The sequence below is a fragment of the Platichthys flesus genome, chromosome 21 (assembly GCF_949316205.1).
Source record: "Platichthys flesus chromosome 21, fPlaFle2.1, whole genome shotgun sequence".
Taxonomy (NCBI): Eukaryota; Metazoa; Chordata; class Actinopteri; order Pleuronectiformes; family Pleuronectidae; genus Platichthys; species Platichthys flesus.
The window spans coordinates 16,417,364-16,436,882 of NC_084965.1; the positions used below are offsets into that span (position 1 = coordinate 16,417,364).

General features: G+C 43.9%; 1 protein-coding gene across 6 annotated transcripts in view; it reads right to left on the reverse strand.

Annotated features, from left to right (window-relative positions):
• arhgap12b (Rho GTPase activating protein 12b) overlaps positions 1–19,519 on the reverse strand; it is a 53,807-nt gene that overhangs the window by 30,337 nt on the left and 3,951 nt on the right. For all 6 annotated transcript variants that reach the window (XM_062379325.1, XM_062379324.1, XM_062379323.1 and 3 more), the window contains exon 2: positions 18,747–19,516. In XM_062379325.1, coding sequence (XP_062235309.1) covers positions 18,747–19,424 — 678 coding nt within the window. In that variant the 5' untranslated portion in view covers positions 19,425–19,516. The remainder of the gene's footprint in view (positions 1–18,746; positions 19,517–19,519) is intronic.

Sequence of the window (19,519 nt, forward strand, 5' to 3'; positions counted from 1 at the left end):
AACTTGAAAGGAGCTAACTTTCTGCACTGATAACAACCGAATAATAAATCACATGGAAAACACACGGTTTCGTCGTGCAGCACTGTGGTCACTACCATGACAAGGACTAAGACACACTCACACCTTCTCTACTTTTCCATCAGCCAAGTAGCCTAAGCACTATCGCATCCACTTCAAGTCCCCTGCTACTCACAATGTAATGTGGGCTCCTCAGGTATGAAAACATGGTCCAAAAATCAAGAGATGATTCCAGGGGGGTGGGGGGGGTCCCGATGAGTTTTGCGGATGTGGCAACAGTGGGAGCTACAGTAACAGCCTCACTGGGTCCAGACTGGCGTCACACAGAACAAGAAGAGGCCTCCTCGGCCTCAGATTAAAGGATCTTAAGAGATCTATTTAGAGCTCTGGTGCTCTCCTTAAATAGGAGCACTCATTAGCTGTATGACCTGAGCCACTCAGAAACACAGGGAATGAGAGAGAGAGAGAGAGAGAGAGAGAGAGAGAGAGGGGGAGAGAGAGAGAGAGAGAGAGAGAGATAGCACAAGACAGGGCAAGAGAGAGCAAAAGAGAAAGATAAAATACAGATGCAGATGAAGGAAGGAGAAGGCATGCAAAGGAGACGAGTAGATTGCTTGACGGGTGGCCACGCTCAAAGGTCAGCCATCAGGCCATAAAAGGTCAGAGTTTGTGATCCCGGGGTCATTCAGTCCCTGGTTCACACGCTCTAGTTACATAGACAGACGCTGCTGCGAAACCCACACTTAAACTGTTGTGAATGATGCAGAGAAAAGGCAAAAAAACAACGACAGCCAGGTCTCAGCAGCATCTGAGCAACAGGGAAACTGCTCAACAAAAGCCATTTGAAACCCTACTTTACACTGTAGATAACACCCAACAACATGCAATCATCAAACTGGCAAACAAAACCACTGTGTTTGCTCTGCTTTGTCCAGCGTTGGAGGAAGATTATCGAGATTAGATTTTGGATTTGGGGGCAAATCTGGGTCCCAGCTGTGTGCAAAAACACGGTGATCACAGATTATTCTGGTGTCCCCGGTCATTGCTCCACCAGTCAGACAATAGAAAGGTCAGCCAAACTAGATGAGGATGATGACAGATTAGAGCCATTATCTACCTCCTTAGTCAGGCGGCAGATTTGTGGGAGGAGTTTTTCCCGTCAAGTGAAAATTTGTATTTTGTGACAAGTCAGGTGAGAGAAGAGCTCAGTGAGAGTGTTTAAATTTGTTAGAATCATAAAATGGTGTGAGGCTGACACAGACACTGATTCTACAAATGCACAAACTTTGGGAGAAAACATGTTTGTTCAGGTGCCAGCTAATAAAACTAGCAATGAATACTGAAATTGAAAAGAATTATGCCAAACCCATTATTATTTTCAACTAATATAGCGACTATTTTGGATTTTATGACAAGAAATTGGCAACATGTCAATCATAGGTTTCAATAATCCAGATTGTTGCTGGTCAAATTGTTTTGACCAGCACAGTCCAAAACTCAAAGCTGCTCCATTTTTAATGCCATAAAAAAGGAACCATTACTATTATTTGAGATCAAATCATTACTTGTAGCCCTGCAGGGGGGTAGGGACAATTCAAATAACTGCAGCTGCTGTGTAGTGTAGTGCACTGCTGTGATTTAGGCAAGTTACTTTTTAATCACTAACCTGAAACTGTTCAAACATGGCAGATGCACTAACTTTATCCAGTCAATGTTCAAAATAGTGTTTAAACAAAGGGCTCAGTTCTAAAGGGAAGAAGTAAACAAGCCACGAAAAAAATAATAATAATTTTCTCTCTCTAGTGTCTGATCCATGTTGGGCTTTTGAAGCCAATACAGAGATTTGGTGTAAATTTTAAAAAAAAAGCTGATTGTAATATTCAGTATTGAGCGAATATCTTAAGCACTGAATGTCAAGTTGGCATGGACTGAAAAATAATACCATGAATATATTTTTGTTAATCAACTCACTTCAAACAAAGTTGACTGAACAGAAAGGTCCTGCATCCGATCAATATTCGCTGCGAACATCCTTTGCCCTGAAGCGCCAACTCTACATCTGACTTTTCCAGCATCTTGGAGAACTCTCTTCATGTAATCCTAGAGTGACTCTGTGATGTTGAGATCAGGACTCTGAGGGGGCCACACAATCTGTTGCTGGACACTTTGCTGAAGAAAGCTCTTTATGACTCAGACTCTATGTTTGGTGTCTGTGTCATGCAGCAGTATACATTCATTTACACTAGATTGGATAAGAACCGTCACATCTACAGAGCCTTAAACTTCTGCACACTGTACTGTATCTGCAAAAGATTCATATTGGCCAAAATTTGACCATTTTGATTTGTCATGCTACTTCTGTGATTTCTACTTAGAATTATGTCATTGTAAATGCGGGCATATTTTAGGAAATGGCATGGAAAACAAAAATTAAGATGCAACTTAACTTTAAATGACAAAACATTAGATACTCAGCGATTCTCAGAGGACTTCCTCATATCCGTGAAGACTCTTGTTAAAACATGGAGGAAATCATCACCATATAGCTTTATCAACTATGGGCCCAATGCTGAAAGAACAACTGAACAAGAGTCATCAGGAGATGGAAACATCTCCCTGGCAAACACAAAATATCAAAAACTTCCCTTCCTGATTTATCAGAGAAGTTTAAGAACAGTTCCTAATGGTTTTCAAATACTGCTCCGGAGATGAAATGATTACAGACACACAAAGACACTGACGGACTGATTGACACATGATCACTGCATCTTGTCTATTAAATGCCAAACAGACAGAACAAAGGCTTACACAAATATGATGATCCATCAGTGCACCTCTAGTTCAAATCAATAATGAAACCTTGATTACACCTTCAGACTGTTTACAGGAGCTGGTGATTAATCAAGTGATACAGTGTGACAGTTACAGATGACTCACCCTGTAAACTCCAAATCTCCAGAGATAAAGTTTCTACTGTTTAGCTGTCATACAAAGGACATACCTGTAACCATCATCTGACCTGGACAAAGAGATAGACTGGATTGCGTTTACACCAAGAACAAACCGGGAAAAGAAACATCTACTTCAGGTTGAGATGAGTTTATACTTCTCAACGGCACATGCATTTCCACTTTATTTCTGCACAGACGGCCGATGGCAACGACAAAGACAACGTGTGTCTGTATGCGTTTAAACAGATGATGACTTATAACTCGTTGAAAGAGTGGGAGCACCTCGGAGCCGCTGAGCGTGCCGGTTGCGGCACATCAGGGTATTAACCCCAGTGAATCAGGTTAATTGAAAATCAAACACTCAGCGAGGAGGGCTTTTTATCTCACAATGCCGTTTCAGATTTAGGTGCGGCAGGAAAAGAAGGATGGGAAGCGGGGGTGTGAGTCAGTGTGAATCCTGCTTTTTGTGTCGCTGTGGGTGTAACGTCTGCACTGTGCTGCAAATGTATTAGTGTTTACAATCATGAAGATGATTTCTAATGCTCTAAATTTAAGGATCCTTCTCTCCGGAATGTGACCCAGATAAGTGAAACCCTGACGCCTCGCAGGTTCAAGCAGCATAATTCCACACATCTCCTCCTCTGCCACAACATCACCTTTTACCCCTGTGTGGAGTGCTACAGGGTGTCTCTGCAAAAGGTGTGAGTGTGTGTGTGTGTGTACGTTAGCTTGTGATCACTGGCTGAATTATTCAGGCCACCGGTCGGTATCACCCTCTCCAGAATGCTGACTGAATGTGTGGTGGAGCTGAGAGCAGAGAGGTGCTGTGTGGCACTTGAACAGACGACAACCACCCACAACGGAAATGGGAACTTCCTCCCAGATGAAACCCTCAAACCAGCCGGCTGTGGGGAATACACACACACACATACACACGCACACAAACACAAACACAGACAAACACACAGAGAGAGCGAGAGAGGAAGTGTTTGATGTTATTCAGCTCAGGGTGAGAGACGGGTTTCTAGGAAATTGGGTGATCTGATGAATTTGAGCATCGACATGTAGGCTCTAATTCAATTGTTATTTAAATGCATTAAGAGGATTCAAAGTAAAGCACCTTTGTTTTAAAAAACAAGATTTGTAGGTTTACCTTATCGCAATACTTTCAGAGAGGAGGCGATAAATGTATTTTAAAATCATCTTTGATTATGACACATAAAAGATGATTGGAAGCAGTGGGCTGTCTGCTGGGGGGGCATTAGATAGTGACAGCACATCTGGGCCGGTAGAGACTGACAGTGGGAACACCACACAGCAGGGGATGACTGCATTCACAGCTCATCTACAATGAGGAAATGGGAATTATCTGAGTGAGAGAAAACCCAGTGCCCAGCAGGTGGTAAGACAACTCCCTCTGTTCCTCAGCCTCAGGCACTGCACAGGAGGAGACTTCCACGAGGAAATTGACAACAACAAACAGATTTATATTTTTGACGGTTTCAGGAATCATTGCTAATTGAAGCCTATGACAGAACAAGTATGTAGATAGGATGCAGCTAGTGTTGGCACAGGGAATAATTCAATAATGACTACAGTGGCTGTTTTAAGGATCAGTTTGTCTGTCTTAAATCTGACAGGTTACGGCAAAACTGCATTTTAGACACCTGTAGAAGTTGAGTGGTACAGTGCCTCAGCATAGACAGTTTTGGCATCATATGTGAACAAGTATGTACATGCTCATACCAGAGATAATCACCCTTCACCTTGAGTTCAGGGGAGGGTTTCATATTTTTAATGATAGACATGCTCACAATTAAAGCAAAATAAAGCAAGTCATGGCAAGACAGGACTTTATGTTTAAGCTAATAATAATAATGGTTACACCTAATTATGATCAATTAGTTCCTCTGAAAATGGCTTTTATTTCCAATAAATTGTCAAAGATGACAAAAGAAAAGCAGCAAATTATAATGCTATGAAAACTAGGATTTCCGTAGTGTCAACACATTTCACCTTGTATTAAAAGTTTGTACCTAACTTCAAGGTAACCTGTAAAGTATTTTTCAACACTAGTGGCAAACCTTTGTAGCTATGTTTACACAAGTGGGTCTTCTGGGTTAAGAAAGTGTATCTGCTCTAGTCCACCACCTCCTCATCAGTGTGTTCTTCAGAAGGTCACGCTCGAGATCTGATACAAATTCCTGCTTTGACACTGCTCCATTAATCACAGTTGATTTCAGAGAGAATAACAATGCTTCCACTAGAAAAATATTGTATGTAATGGAAAATAATACAATAAACTGTATTTATATAGCATTTAGACATTTGTCATTGTAGATCAATGAGTAATGATTACTTCAGTCGATGGTGACACGGAACAGAAACATGGGAAAGTGGGCTACTAGGCTACATACAATCAAAAGGGCATATTTAAATCTCCAGCCAATGTAGCCATTGGCCCACATACCATGACTCAGGGTGTTTGACTGGCAGTGTGCGTGTTGGGGGTGGAGATATGGTCACAGAAAGATGCATTGTGTCTTGTTCGTACGGGTCATGGGTCACTCAGCCCACTACCCAGAGACTGCCAAGCCAGCCCGCCCTTCTCTGTGCCCCCATCCCTCTCTCTATCACTGCAGAGAAAAGTTCCAGCAGCAGACCAGCCACTGTAAAGCCATTGTCGTGTACAGTCCCTGTCAGAGAGAGGGCTGCCTTGTCATCTCTACTGCCCAGTCACATGCTTGGGGTCTTTAGAAAAATGAACTGCATCATCAGCTGGCAACTGGTCTGCATGTCACACTCAAAACATGACCACATACTGAACCCTGGACTGCCAGCCACCTCCTGAATTACATGTCAAAATATTTCTGGCAGTGTGACATGCAACACTCGTTTGTAGAAGCACAGATTCATTTCAGATTTGACAGAATCAGACTCCCAATATTTGGATTTGGAAAAATAACTTACTGGCTTGAAAAATAAAAGGTAAAAAAATTGTATGCATTGGTTTTTTTCCCCCTGGAAGACACACTTAGGACCAAGGTAAGTCCCCTCACATAACCAACTGTCACATTCAGCAACTCTGTCCCAGCCTGTAAAATCACCAAATGGATAGCCTTGTTCTCTTCTGTCCTCTGGGTGACCCATAAAAGATTTGGTTGGGTAATTGATCGTCACAGAGCTGCTTCTGTAGAAAGCAATTCAATTTCCACTGGGCATGTCTCGCCACATTAGTGAGAATGGTTCAATTGTTTTGTCAAGCCAGCAATGGCACGTAAAGGCAACTCTGTCCGCCAAATCGTCCGTGGTCCATTCGCAGAATGTATACCGGGTAAGGCAGTGACAACAGCCCTTCGCAACCTTGAGCCACGAGGTGGTCCTCTCTTGCTAAGTGGAGCTGACAGGGATCGAGAGCAACGGTGCAAATTGGTTGTGTGGGAGTTGCAAACAGGGTCAGTGAGTTGGATTTAGGGTAACAAAGGGACATTGGATCACGGCCCAGGTGGGCACAGAGATGGTTGAGAGGAGCTAGGATGAGAAACCATCTCATGTTCGGGACAGGAATCTAGAAGTGCAGCCAATTACTGTGCAAATGATTTTAAAAATGTCTGTGTGGTGGTCAAAGCCTTCAAATGTGTCCCACTCCTTTACTTCATGAAGTTTATGAATGACTGTCAACTGAAATGAGATTATTGTGTCATTAGATCCACAAACCTGTATAAATTAAAGTGCTCAGTTTCTAGTTTAAAAGCTTTGAATTCAGATACATTCACTGTGAATAAAAATAATATGATTTTCCCCCCGATAAAACCAGAGTCTAATGATTATTGATTAGTAATGAAAATCTGAACTAAATCTTTAACTTCGGATCTTTGTGCTAAGTCACTTTCTTCAAACACAAGCTGCTACAGCACATCAGAAACAACACAACCCACAAGGCACTGGAGTGGTTTCCGCCTGATTTGAATATGTCGCCATGGCTGCAAACAGCCACTTATTTCACTGCAAAAGTGTTTCAAGAGGCTGGGGACAGGCTGACAGATCAATAAGAAATCTGTCTGCTGGCCACTGGGAGGGGGTCCTGCCCAAGGCCACACCACCCCCAACTCTAAGAAAGACTGACTACTCCCCTTTCAATTACCACCGTGGGCTTTGAGGGAGAAACACGAGAAAGAAGAGGGATTTTGAGAATTAGGATACAATGAAGACATGGATATAAACAAGCAATAACCTCTTGATCCCCTTTAATTGTGTTAGGAAATCAAGAGCATAGCGCACTTGGTGACGGAAAGAGCAGATTTAATTCCCCCCAACAACAATCAGGGTCAAGACCCATATCAAAGTACTAATAAGAACATTGTTCAAGAAGAAAAGATATTTTGGGACATGATGATGTTGGACAAGAACGATTTCTGGTGTATGTGTTTGTACGCAGTTGGGGGGTGGGGTCGGGGGTGGAGGAGATTTAAACCAGGAATGTGCTGTACACAACCCCTTAATCCAGATATGTAAGGAGATTGCATTCTAGTAGTGTGTCGATGCAGGGGCTGCCTGTCCAGGCTTGGGCTGACCTGTAAGCCCCTCTGTCCCACAGTTGCCTGTGCAGAAAGCTTATCCAGTGGAGCCCCTAACACTTTTTAAATGATTATAGCACTCTGACCTCGTCTGTCTCTGTAGTAAATCCGCACGCTGTTCCAGTCATCTCACCAGACAAAAAACAAGATACATAGTACACCATATGTATTGGACCCTGGCTTATTTGCTGATGCAACCAAACAATAGCCTCTCATACAAAAAAAGAGAGAAACAACAGTAGGAATTACGATCTCACCACAACACAACTGACCTTTGTCACTGGTTACAACCTAAAACGATTGGAAATGGCTGAAAATCAAAGCAAAAAAAAACACTGTTTGGATACGTCACACATCAGAAGTTATGTTTACACCTGACTCTCACATAGTGAATGAATATACGTGTTCACAGTGGGAATGAGCTCAATGGCCACTCAGGATCGACACACTACACTAACTGAGAGCAGGATCTGTGCACTTGTAACAGGAATATAAAGTATTAAATATATAAATAAACAGGCATTAACAAAGTCTGGGCATATGGTTTGTCGGACTGTGGTTGAATCAGTCTTTAACTGAAGGAGATATAATAATGTGACATTTACAGTGATAATCATCTATATCAACTGATGTTAAGAGATTTATCTTGATAGAATGTTTGTGTATTTTCCAAGTTTCACAAAAGTGTGTGTGTATGTGTGTGTGTGTGTGGGGGGGGGTATCCATTTTGAATAGAGGAAGCAATGCTTTCAAAAGCTGATGAAAGAGAGACATTTAAAACAAAGTAGTCTTCTGAAGAATGCTTCCCTTTGTACAGCGCCACTTTTTTTCCAGGATTTTACTGCTCCCTGATGTCCCACCTTGCTCCTCAGCTTTAGCCTGTGTACATTATTGAAACTATGTAATCCCTCCTTGTCAATAACCTATACAAAGAGGTGATCAAACCAGCCAATGGTGTTACCGGGCCACCGGAGCATGAACACAGACATTTGTTACTGCTGGATATCCATTTCATTAAAAAGACAGTGGGGGTGCCTCACTGCGAATCACACACAAGGGCACTGAAAGGCTGCTGGCCTTGGTCAACTCTTCAGAGGACACTGATCAGCCTCCTGGTGTCTCTGTTATATTGGTGAGCTATTTCTGGCCCACTGTGAGGATATGTGAAGAAGCCAGTATTGCATCATAAGAAGACAAGTAGCCCATCTGATTGAAATTACTGGGTGCCGGTTGATACTGTGTCAACATTGGATTTGTTGTTTGAAATGAGTGTTTGGGTCCAGAGCAGTAACGCTTGCAGAAGGATCCAGACTGATCCAGAGTGGTATAGTGTGTACTCTCTTTGTATCCCCTTTGTTTGTCTGTAGCATCTCTGTTCAGTGACAGCTGTTGGTGGAAAGTTCGGAGGACAAAGACACAGTTTCTGGAACGTCAAGGGAAAAAAAAAATCATGGGGAGGTTTAAAGAGGGAGCAATAATCAACCAACAAATGCTTTGTTAACACAATGACACAAATTGATTAAACAAATGTCCGTCACTACACTGATATTAAACCGAGTAGCACAATGTGACCAATGGGCTGCAAATGAAACACACATCAGACCACATCTCAGAAACGATGTTCCCCTTTAGCAGGAACCAGCATGATGGTGGCCGACCAATTCCAATCTCCCGTACACACTAAATCACCTCTGGTGTAGACAGCCACAAGCAGAGCCATCTCAGCACTGACTGATGCGCAGCTCATCTTCGGTCTCTTTGGCAGCCACACCATGTAATCAACGATAGCAATGGCACGTGACAGAGACAATACGTGCTCCCTGACGTTTGAAGACACCTACGCTCTGATGCTTCCGCCAGTCCATCCACACACTGGCAACCAGCAGCAGCTGTGCCTCTCCTGAGGAAAGCGGTGAGCAGCGGCAAATAAACACTGTCTGACTCACAAATGTTGTATTTGATCTTCAATAATGTGCCGGATTGGTACACTCAATCACAGAGACATACAAGCTGTTGTACTAAAAGACAAAGTGCAACAAGTCAAAGAACAGCAAAAAACAGATGGATGAGAGCAAGAGTGCGAAAAAAAGGTGGAGGACTACACAAGATACACTTGTATTGTCAACCAGATCCGATAAGTCCCAATGATGAACTCATTAACATTTTATTTCTTCCCAAGCTAGACCAGTTTTCCACTTGTGCTCGGTTCTATATTTTGGATAGAAAAATATGTATATAAACAAAAGGCTCTTGGACGCACAGAATGGAAAGTATTTTGAGAGGAATCCTGCTCTTTGAAATCATGAGTTGCTGCAACTTTAAAGTTGCTGTGCAGGCAAAACACCAGAGTGGGCAACAAGCAGAAGGGAAAAAACACTCCGACATGCCAAAGCAGATTCAGAGGTAATAGGAGAAATCTGTAACAGGGTCAGCTTTGCAGAAAACACTGAATGGTGCAGCTGGGCCAAAAAAACGGTTTTATACAGTGTCATCGTGCCATACTGTACATCTAACATAGACAGCTTTGTAAGTGATACTAAGGAAAATGGTTCCCCAGACCATATTTGTTGTCCTCTATGCGTATACAAATAATACGCATAGCTGCTTGACCTGTGCGCTTCCCCAGAGCAAGAGGCCACTGTAAGGAAAATGACTAGCAGCTGTTTCAAAGGCTCCAGACACAGCCAGCATCAGTTATGTAATCATGCACTGAGCCCAGTGCCCTGAGCATCATCACTTGTATGCAAACACTGACCTCTGTGGATAACAGAGCGGGGGACGGTCAAGTTACTTGCTAAATAAATCCCACACAAGAACACCCACACGTGCCCAACACCATATTAAATACATAATAGTGCACACAACAGTTTGTGGCGTCAGAGTGTTTCAAGGCGAAATGTCACAGAAAGAAGGGGTAGTTAGAGAAACAACACTGGAACCAAGAAATTTTCCAAGCATCCACGGCAGAGAAAGAGTCAGAGCTGGAGAGGAAAGCGGGGAGAGGAAGTGCAATAAAACTGAGCTATCAAAAGCAACTAGGCGTTCTTACCTTCTCTGGGTACATGCTGTCTCAGTGCACAGAGCTACAGTAGAGAGTCCGGCCCAGAGAGAGGGACTGTGAGCGACAAGGGATGAACTGAATAAACCTCAGTGAGCAGCGGCGGGAGAGGGAAAGACCGAATTAAATAGGTGATGTAGCCCTGTCACATCCACTCTGATAATAAACGCTGTTACACAGGCTGACAGGCAGAGCGGCTTCACGGAGGCTGGAGCCGAGACAACTACAACCAACAGGGTAAGAAGAGAGAGGAAGCCTTGATTTACAAAGTCTCTTCTAAACTTTTATCAGTGATGCTGCAGTTTAAACTACTGCAGACCAGTTCAAGTTTTAATAGTTGCAAAATGGGCGATAGTGAGACATGGTGATTTAATGACTGCTTGTAGGCCAAGGACACTCACCAGGACATTCACAAAACCAATCTCAATGCCCACGGGTATCATCTGATGACAAATTAGCCTGCAAGGGCAACAGACAATATTTCGTGGCTTCCAGTGGTTTACACTGGAAGCCACGAAATATTGTCTGTCGCGGCAGATCTACGGGCAAAATCTGCCTCTTCCATTCCCAGTACACTGTTTGGGTTAGGGTTAGGGTTAGCGAAACTTAACAGCAATAGTTTTTGTAGGTGTTTTAAGTCCAGACAACATTGTGGCTAGTCTACATCAACAGCTATCTGCATATGGGTGCAGATAAATGAAAAAAAAATGACATTGCCTATGAATTGCAGTGAATGTGTTGTGCCGCTGTTGCCCTTCACCTGCCCAAATGTCATTGGTCAAACTAAAACCGGACACTAGCTGGCATCCTGCCCCAAACTCTGTGTATAGAGATTACTCACCAACCTGCATATCTGCACTGATCACACCCATACTTGTTCCGATTTTTCTCAAGCATATTTAGTCCCTGTTTTATTCAAGGAGGTAACTATTTGCACAGAATGATTGATGCCACCACATGCAAAGCGCTGATTTGTTGGGATACATACTTACATACAGACCTATATAAATCACTCAAGAAATAGGAGATGTGGGCAGTGATTCATTACTCTAGAGCCAAGGTTTAGCGTAGCATTGCTTGTGGTTAGTTTTGTTTATTGTAAAATGAATAGAATGAGGAAAAAACTACAGAACAAAGTTGTATCAAACTGGATAGTGAACCTGTTGATTGAATCTTGTTTTTTTAGCCTCTTGTAATCTCTCCATTCTCTCAAAGGTCAGCACTCCCGAGATGATTTGCAAGTGCTCAATCATGCAAACATGACTGTAGCTGGCTGCTTCCAGCTAAAATTACTGGGATTAGAAAAACAGTCAATCTGTCTCAACCTTAGCTGTACTTCATGGAAAGATTTAGAAAAGGTGAAATCCTGCACCTTACACAACAGACACGATTCCCCTCAACTCTGAGCCTAAGCTCTTGTGGTCTTCTTGAACGCTCAGCCCCTGAGGGCTTGTGGGCTTAATCCTCTTGTTGTATCACAGAGGCAAGGATCATGCTGGATGTGGGGGAGAAAATAAATGGTGGTCACAGGCTGAAGTTCAGTCCAGGAGCTCTTGGTTTCCACCGTTCTTGTCCTGCCCTTCACCGGGACCACATCTGACAGCCTGAGTCAATAAATGCTGAAGAGAAAGCAAGGTGTTCAGGAGGGGAACGGGAGGCTGACAGCAGAAAAGGAAGCAACCGAGACAGAGTGAGGGCAAAAAAGTAGAAGAGAAACTAAAAGGCCCAGACAGAGGAAGGAGAGTAATAAAAAGAACGCAGGCAGGCAGTCAAACAAAGAGGCAGCCTCTCACATGAACACAGTGGATGCACTATCTGTTCAAGCTTAATATTAGATTAACGAAAAGTCCAATGCTTCACTTTTGAGGGTCAGGCAGACCTTCACTGACTTAGCTTGCTTGTATGAGAGTGTGTAGGCACTGAGGCAGGAATGTCAAGTATGCACTGGAAAAAAACCAGGGGCCTCCTTTTCAGCTGGTCCGGGAGTAAGTCTCTCGGCACAGCTCCATATTACGGGCCGGCACAGGCGGGAGATGGCTAAACTTTACACCACTGCTGGCACTCTTATTTGGTGGTATTTACGATGTCATTATGTAATAGAGCCATGTCCTTTCTTGTCCTCAACTAAGTGGACTTGAGTTTATTTGGAAAATGGATGGAGAGAATACTCTGCAGCAAACGTGAGTCTCTGCGAGCAAAGAATCCATTTAGAGCAACATGTAATTAGCAGGTTACTGTGGCGGGGGGATGTTTAGGAACAGGTCGTTTCTGTACAGTTAACTGAAGAACTTCCCAGGACCCTCAAGAGTGACAGACACTTATCCCCACACTGTCCAATGCACAACTGAAATAAATTGTTTCATCTGGGACAACATCACTGGATACAAAATTATCCGATGCACAAGCCCAAAATAGCAGATACTAAAGAACTAAATTGGTCCAACATTTCTGGTTGTGGATACATTTTGAAAGGGCACTTGGGAGAACCAATCACCCCCACAGAGCTGCCTATTTAAATACTCTGCTAAGCCACTGATACACATTCTCAGCCTTTGCTCTGTTGCACAAGTCGGCAAACAGACAAGCAAAACTGAGCCAAAGGCTGCGCATGTAATTCACAAAGGAAAAAAAACAAAAAAACACAATGAACCTTCTACATCTCAACAAATGTTCACACATTCATGACATCCAGTTTTAATGCCCTCCTCCATCTTTAATGGTGACCTTGTAATGTTTCTCTTTTTTAAGTCATTCATCTTGATGTGGCAGCCATTGGGAGGTTTACGGCTCATGGGCTAAGACTAATCTCCATATTCACCCAAACATGAAAACATATCTGTCTGGTCTCCTGTCCGTGGGGCTTTGCTGTCACAAGGGGGGCTACAGCGACTCTGTCAGGGCCAAGGACCCTTGCACTTTGTCCCCTGCATGTACAACCCCCTCCCTCTCTCCCTCCTCCTCTTCCAGGCACTGACAGCTTAAGACCACACAGCAGGCTGACGGCCGACAGACTCAGCTGCTTCCTTTTGTTTTTAAACCTTCTAAGAATATGTCCAGATAGATTCACAAGCCAGTTATGTCATTGTGGCTATATGAATCCTTGAAGTGGAAGTTAAAGGAGATTTCTGTGAAACAAAACTCTGGTTTATTTCAGCAGTGACTGATCCAGCTTGAAATTTCAGGGAATCAGTGGTTTTATTATTGACCCGGAGCAGTAAATGATACAGACTACCTGGAGTTACTCAATAACTGAATGTTTCAGAGCTTTGAAAGAAAGGAGAGGGCCCAGCAGTGGTTGTTACCTTGTTTTTGTAGTGTGATTGTGTGAGATAGTATAAAGGTAGGAGCGTAGGAGGGGGGGCCTCTAAGTGTCTTTCTAATCAGACAGTGATTGAGAGTTGGGCATCCCGCTGGCTCCACGGTGCGAAGCCACAGACACAAGCACTTACAGGACCGTCACATCTTCCCCTCGGTGACGGCAACACAACTCAAATAGGGGGGGGGGGGGGAGAAAGAGCCCATCAAAAGAACAAGCCTTTAAACCAATTCTGAAGAAGATATGGGTAAAAGTATTGCAAAAAAAACAACTCAAAATAACCTTCTATGCGGAGATAGAGACTGTGTGGTCATGTTTTTCTGTTCAGTTTTTAAACAGGCAACACAGCCTTGGAGAAACCCAATATGTTTATGTGAAGAACAGGCTTTAAATAATGTGGTGTGCCACATTTTCTTTAACAAAAACAAACACTTCATCCTGTTGCCCGCTTCTTGAGGAAAACAGAAAACAGGTTTATTTTTCAAATCCCTTGAGAGCATAGGAGCTGTGCTTTTAGAAGACCAAGGATGGGGGAGCGCAAGTGGGGAGTACACAGGGTCCAGGACAGGAGGATGGCTGTGTGGCTGCAACCCAACCAGCCCTGCATGGTACTGAGGAGGCGTGGACCCTCAGTTTCTGCTGCTGTCAGAGCCCCAGAGATAAGCAAATTAGAAATAGAAAGCAAGGCGAGACAAAGAGACCCAAATCACCCACAGATCAAATCGAATTAATAAGAGGTGGCCAGCTGGCACTTGAGTCCAGTCACTTCAGCGACAAATTTACACATCTAACCATCCGTCCATTCATACAGCAGTTCCTCCTCTCCTGGTCAAAGACAATGTATAAGCTTGAGGAGGGCCCGAGACCGGAGGTGAACTCTATCGAGGGATGAATAATAAGTGAAATCTTTAGTCCACGCCTGTGGTTATCTATGATGTATTTTTTCCAATTTAGACTTTTTCTAAAGATGTATTTAAACAAATTTGTATCAATATATGCTGCCTAGAATTAAAAAGAAATTACTATTGACCATTAATCTGTCCAACTTCAGACATGACCTTCAGGTAAAATCCAGATAATCAGCAACAGTTTAGCCAGAGTTTGACTTTCACACGGTGCACAGCACAGCATGAGGTTTTCCGCACATACACGCTCACAACGGCATCAAATCAATCTAATTATTCAGATGCGAGATGTTGAGCAGCCGGGTTCGTCAGACAGAGACAGGAAGCGAAGTATTAACCCCGCTGCGGAGATCACATGATCATGTTTACAGTCTCCCTCTGACATTTGCGTTCACACATACACCTTCTCCAGATAAAGTACGTAGGAACTGCAGAGGATATGTGTCAAAGCAGCTATACAGTCCATCTAGTCACCAGTGTGTACACACACACACACACACACACACACACACACACACACACACACACACACACACACACACACACACACACACACACACACACACACACACACACACACACACACACACACACACACACACACACACACACACACACACACACACACACACACACACACACACACACACCTTAACATCTACTAAAAGCACTTTACACTACAAGTCAAATTCACACACATTCATACAGCACTTTTCACTTTCTGATCACACATCATTCACAATCTGAGGAACAGCTGTCAAGAGATTTCAGGGTTCAGTGTAACAATGTTCTATTGCCTTTTTCACCTTTCCGATAGTGATTCCGAGAGGACTTCGTGTATCACATATATATATACCCATCCGATACCAGTGGATTAAAAAGAAAAACATATATAATGTATTTTAACTGTTGTATTATACTAACCCTGTATGGAATGTGATAATCGCTGTTATTGTTGTATGGCTGGGCTGAGGTTAACTCCATGTTTGCTGGTTCTTCAAAGCTCTGAGATTGCTTGTGTTGCAATAGGCAAAACTAGAGCCACCCCTGCAAATTAAGTTTTGCGTCCAGTTCACGTCGCCTTTTTACTTGTTAAACTTTGCAGTGGGAAATATTGCAAAATTGCTGACATTTAACTAGCTCTGGCAATCGCTATAGTACAGAAAATCACTTACTTCTCACAGCTCTAAAAACAGTACATGACAGTGGCAGTGCAGCGCATCTGCTGCTTTGGAGAGCGAAGAAGTGAAGAAGTGATTTATGAGAGAAGTAACTTGCGGTTTTATCTGGGTGAAACTAATATACTTTAAAGACGTGGTATTGGATCAGTACATAGATTTACATACTCTCAGGTGCCTGACTTGCCATTTTTGGCAGTATCATAGGCATTACCATGGCTGGTATCGGTATCAGAACAGCTCTACTTCAGTGTCTTGCCCAAAGCCAACTTAGCATTCTGTCTGGAGGAGCCATGGTTTGAACCACTGCCCTTCTGGCAAGTGGACATCCCGCTCCATCACCTGAACCACAGCCGCTGCAGATTCACCTATTCAGTCAAATTTGGGTTTTAAATTTGGGAAGAGGGAGCAGTGATATTGGATTGATAATGAGTGTAGAGGTGTGAGGATTAATCAAATAGTCGACTCTTTGTTCATCGGACAATAATTTTCGGAGAAAAATGACAGGTCACAGTTTGCCGTGGATTCATTTTGATAAGAAACTAGATTTGTATTTGATCAATCTAGCCTGCTATGATTTATCCTGTGGTGCTGAATATAACCATCATCAATATTTAATGTCCAGTGAAGTCTGCTGTCTAAATTTGTATCATTTCATTTCCTCATTTTGAGTTGTGCAAATTTTACTGAATGTAAAATGTCTTCGTTAGAATACATCTGGGTCACAATTCTTTCATAACGAAGCTGATCAAATGAATCTCAGCTTTTATGCTGTCATCAATTTTTCAAACTCCTACTTCTGAAACAGGCTCAATAACCTCGCATCAGTCGGACTAACTCATAACAATACCGCCTTGTCACAGTATGATCTTCCCTCTTTCTCTCTAAGGCCCAGTTCGCCTGCACACAAGCAATGACAGGAAGCAGTGGAAGTAGGGGAGTTGAAAGAATTGGGTTTTCTGCGGGGGTCGTTCACTTGCCTGGCAACAAGCCAAACAGGACAAATCAACAGAGCACCACAAAAGAGAAAGAGAGCGAGGGAGAGGGTTCCACCTGCCGCAGCGACTGCAGCCAGCGCAGAGCTTCACGGGGAGTTTTGGCTGAATCCTGTCTGCTGTCTGAGTCTTATCCGCCCTGCCAGCACTACTGTAGGCTGACACAAACACACTCCACAGAGCTTCCCATACAAATGCAAATGGCTGAGAGTGAAATGTGTGTTTTTTTTGGCTTATGTGATTTGACAAGCATGAAATTATTTCAGAAAGGTTGCTGAAGGCGAGCGGGAACACAGAAACAACACTTCTCTCGCCCTGTATTGGGCCTTCAGGGGTGTGTCAGTTCTGACCCACAAACCATTTAGAGGTCACACATGTGGGGCCTTCTGAAGTAAGCTTCCATTTTCACCCTTCTTTCCTTCACATGGCGCTTTGCACATGGCATTCACACTCGTACACGCCCAGTGGTCCCCACTGCGGGGCAACTGGGGGGGCTTCAGACTGATCCTCAGCAGATATGACCTAGTTTCTATTCAAGCCTGTGTCTCTTTGTTCGCTCCGTGGTGGAGGAGGCTGTTGCAGCCTGTGGAACAAAGAACACAAGCAGCATTTGGAGCCTTCAAACAAGTCCACCCTGCCTAGATACAGTATATCCTCCCAAATATTGCTCAGGAGCACAATCCAGCTTGGACTCCCACTGTCTGGAAATCTCCTTTTTCTACTTTGATCTACCTCCGCTGCAGACGAGGAAGGATAAGACCCAGTTCCTGCTGTTTTCACCCATTCTCTCTCGCTTTCAGGTTGATCAGACATATCACGAAGTGGGAGGGGGCTTGAGTTGTCAGTGAGGGGGGAAGAATCAGGAATTTAGATGTCTGAATCAAGAAGGGGCCCCCCATAAAGCATTGTCACTTTATACAAATTTACAGACATAAGCAAAAATAGAATCTGTCTCAAGGTGTGATTCTTGCCATTATAACAATACATTTGCACACATTCCTGGACAACATCAGCATGTTTAAAAAAGTTAAATGACAGCTACAAACCTGCATAGCCTGGTAGCTGTGTTTGGCATTTCCTTGTATTAAATGTACCTGAAGACCCCCATTTACAGAGCCATTCCTTTAACAGTGGAGCTGTTGACGCACCATTTAGTCTTTAATGACCCGACTGCAACAGCCGTTCCACGCAAAATACACATCTGTACAAGCCAGACAAATTGTGCTTCAAGGGCAACAATAGAAAATTTTAATAAGCACCTGCAACTGTTGCTGTTTTCGTCAAATGTGGCAAATGAGGCACTTAATGGTTTTAGGCAGACTTGTGTGGGAGCTGATGAATGGGTGTAGGTCTGCAGAGAAACTGCGAGTGAAGAAAAATGTGATTTCTGAACAGCCCATATGGCCGAACGTGATTGGGACAAGGGCACTTATCTGCAGCTGGCCCCGGGTGAAATAAGCGGAGGGTGGGAAATAAAGCAGGGCGAATGGAAGAAAGGGAAAAGAACCAAGGACACGACTGAGAACACAAAGACAGACTAAACTAGCGGTGCTCGCGGGAGTAAGCAATCTAAAGAAAGAACAGGAGCTGCCTGCATTGTGTTGCCCTTACAAACTTTGGTACGGACTTATTTCTGCATAGATTATTTCCTCAAACTACCCAGGAAGCAAAAAAAAAAAAAAAAAAACACAAATACGTCAAATGAAGCAGATCTGGAAGGAAGCCATCAAAATAAATAAAAGACTTACCTGCATGTGTTCTGTTGAGCTGCTGCTCAGCTCATCCCCAGACTCGGAGTCGTTGCGGAACTTGCTCAGCCCCTCTCCCGGCAGGTCGCTGGGCGGGGAGGTCTTGACAATGTCTGGACTTCTGTTGTGGTTGTTCCCCACTTTGAGCGGAGGTGAGTCAGCCCGTGTCCGTGGCAACGTGGCATTGTTGCCGTGGTGATGGTTATTGTTGTTGTGAAGAAGTACTAGTTCAGCTACCACCTTGCAGTGAAGGGGACTCCCCAGGTTCTGGTTAGCGTCCTTGGGTAGACCTGGTGGCGTGACCCGATCAGAAGATGGCGACGGGGTAGATGAAGGTGGCGGACGTCCAAAGCTGGACATTTCCGGTTGGGGTCTGTTGAGATTTTCATTGGACGCCCGGCAAATGTCCAAAACAGTGGGCTTGGCCCTCAAGCTGGGCTTCGGGGGGGGCATGAGCGCCCGACGCACCTCCCTGACGTACTGCGCTGGCACATAAAAGGTCTTTGAGGCTTCCTCTTTCCTCACCTGCCACCAGTCCTCATTGGTCTTCTTCACCAGCATGTAGCACTCCCCCTGATGTATAGCCACCATCTTGTCTTTGGCCTTGTACTCGTAGTCATACTCCACCTCGATGTAGACCTGGCCTGGGGGAATAGGCAGCCCCTCTCTGTCAGCCATGACTGCCGGAACAAGCGCTTGATCTCTGACCTCAACTGCTCAGCGACCCAGGCCTGGAGGGATCCTCATGTCCAACTGGGGGAACTGCTAGGCTG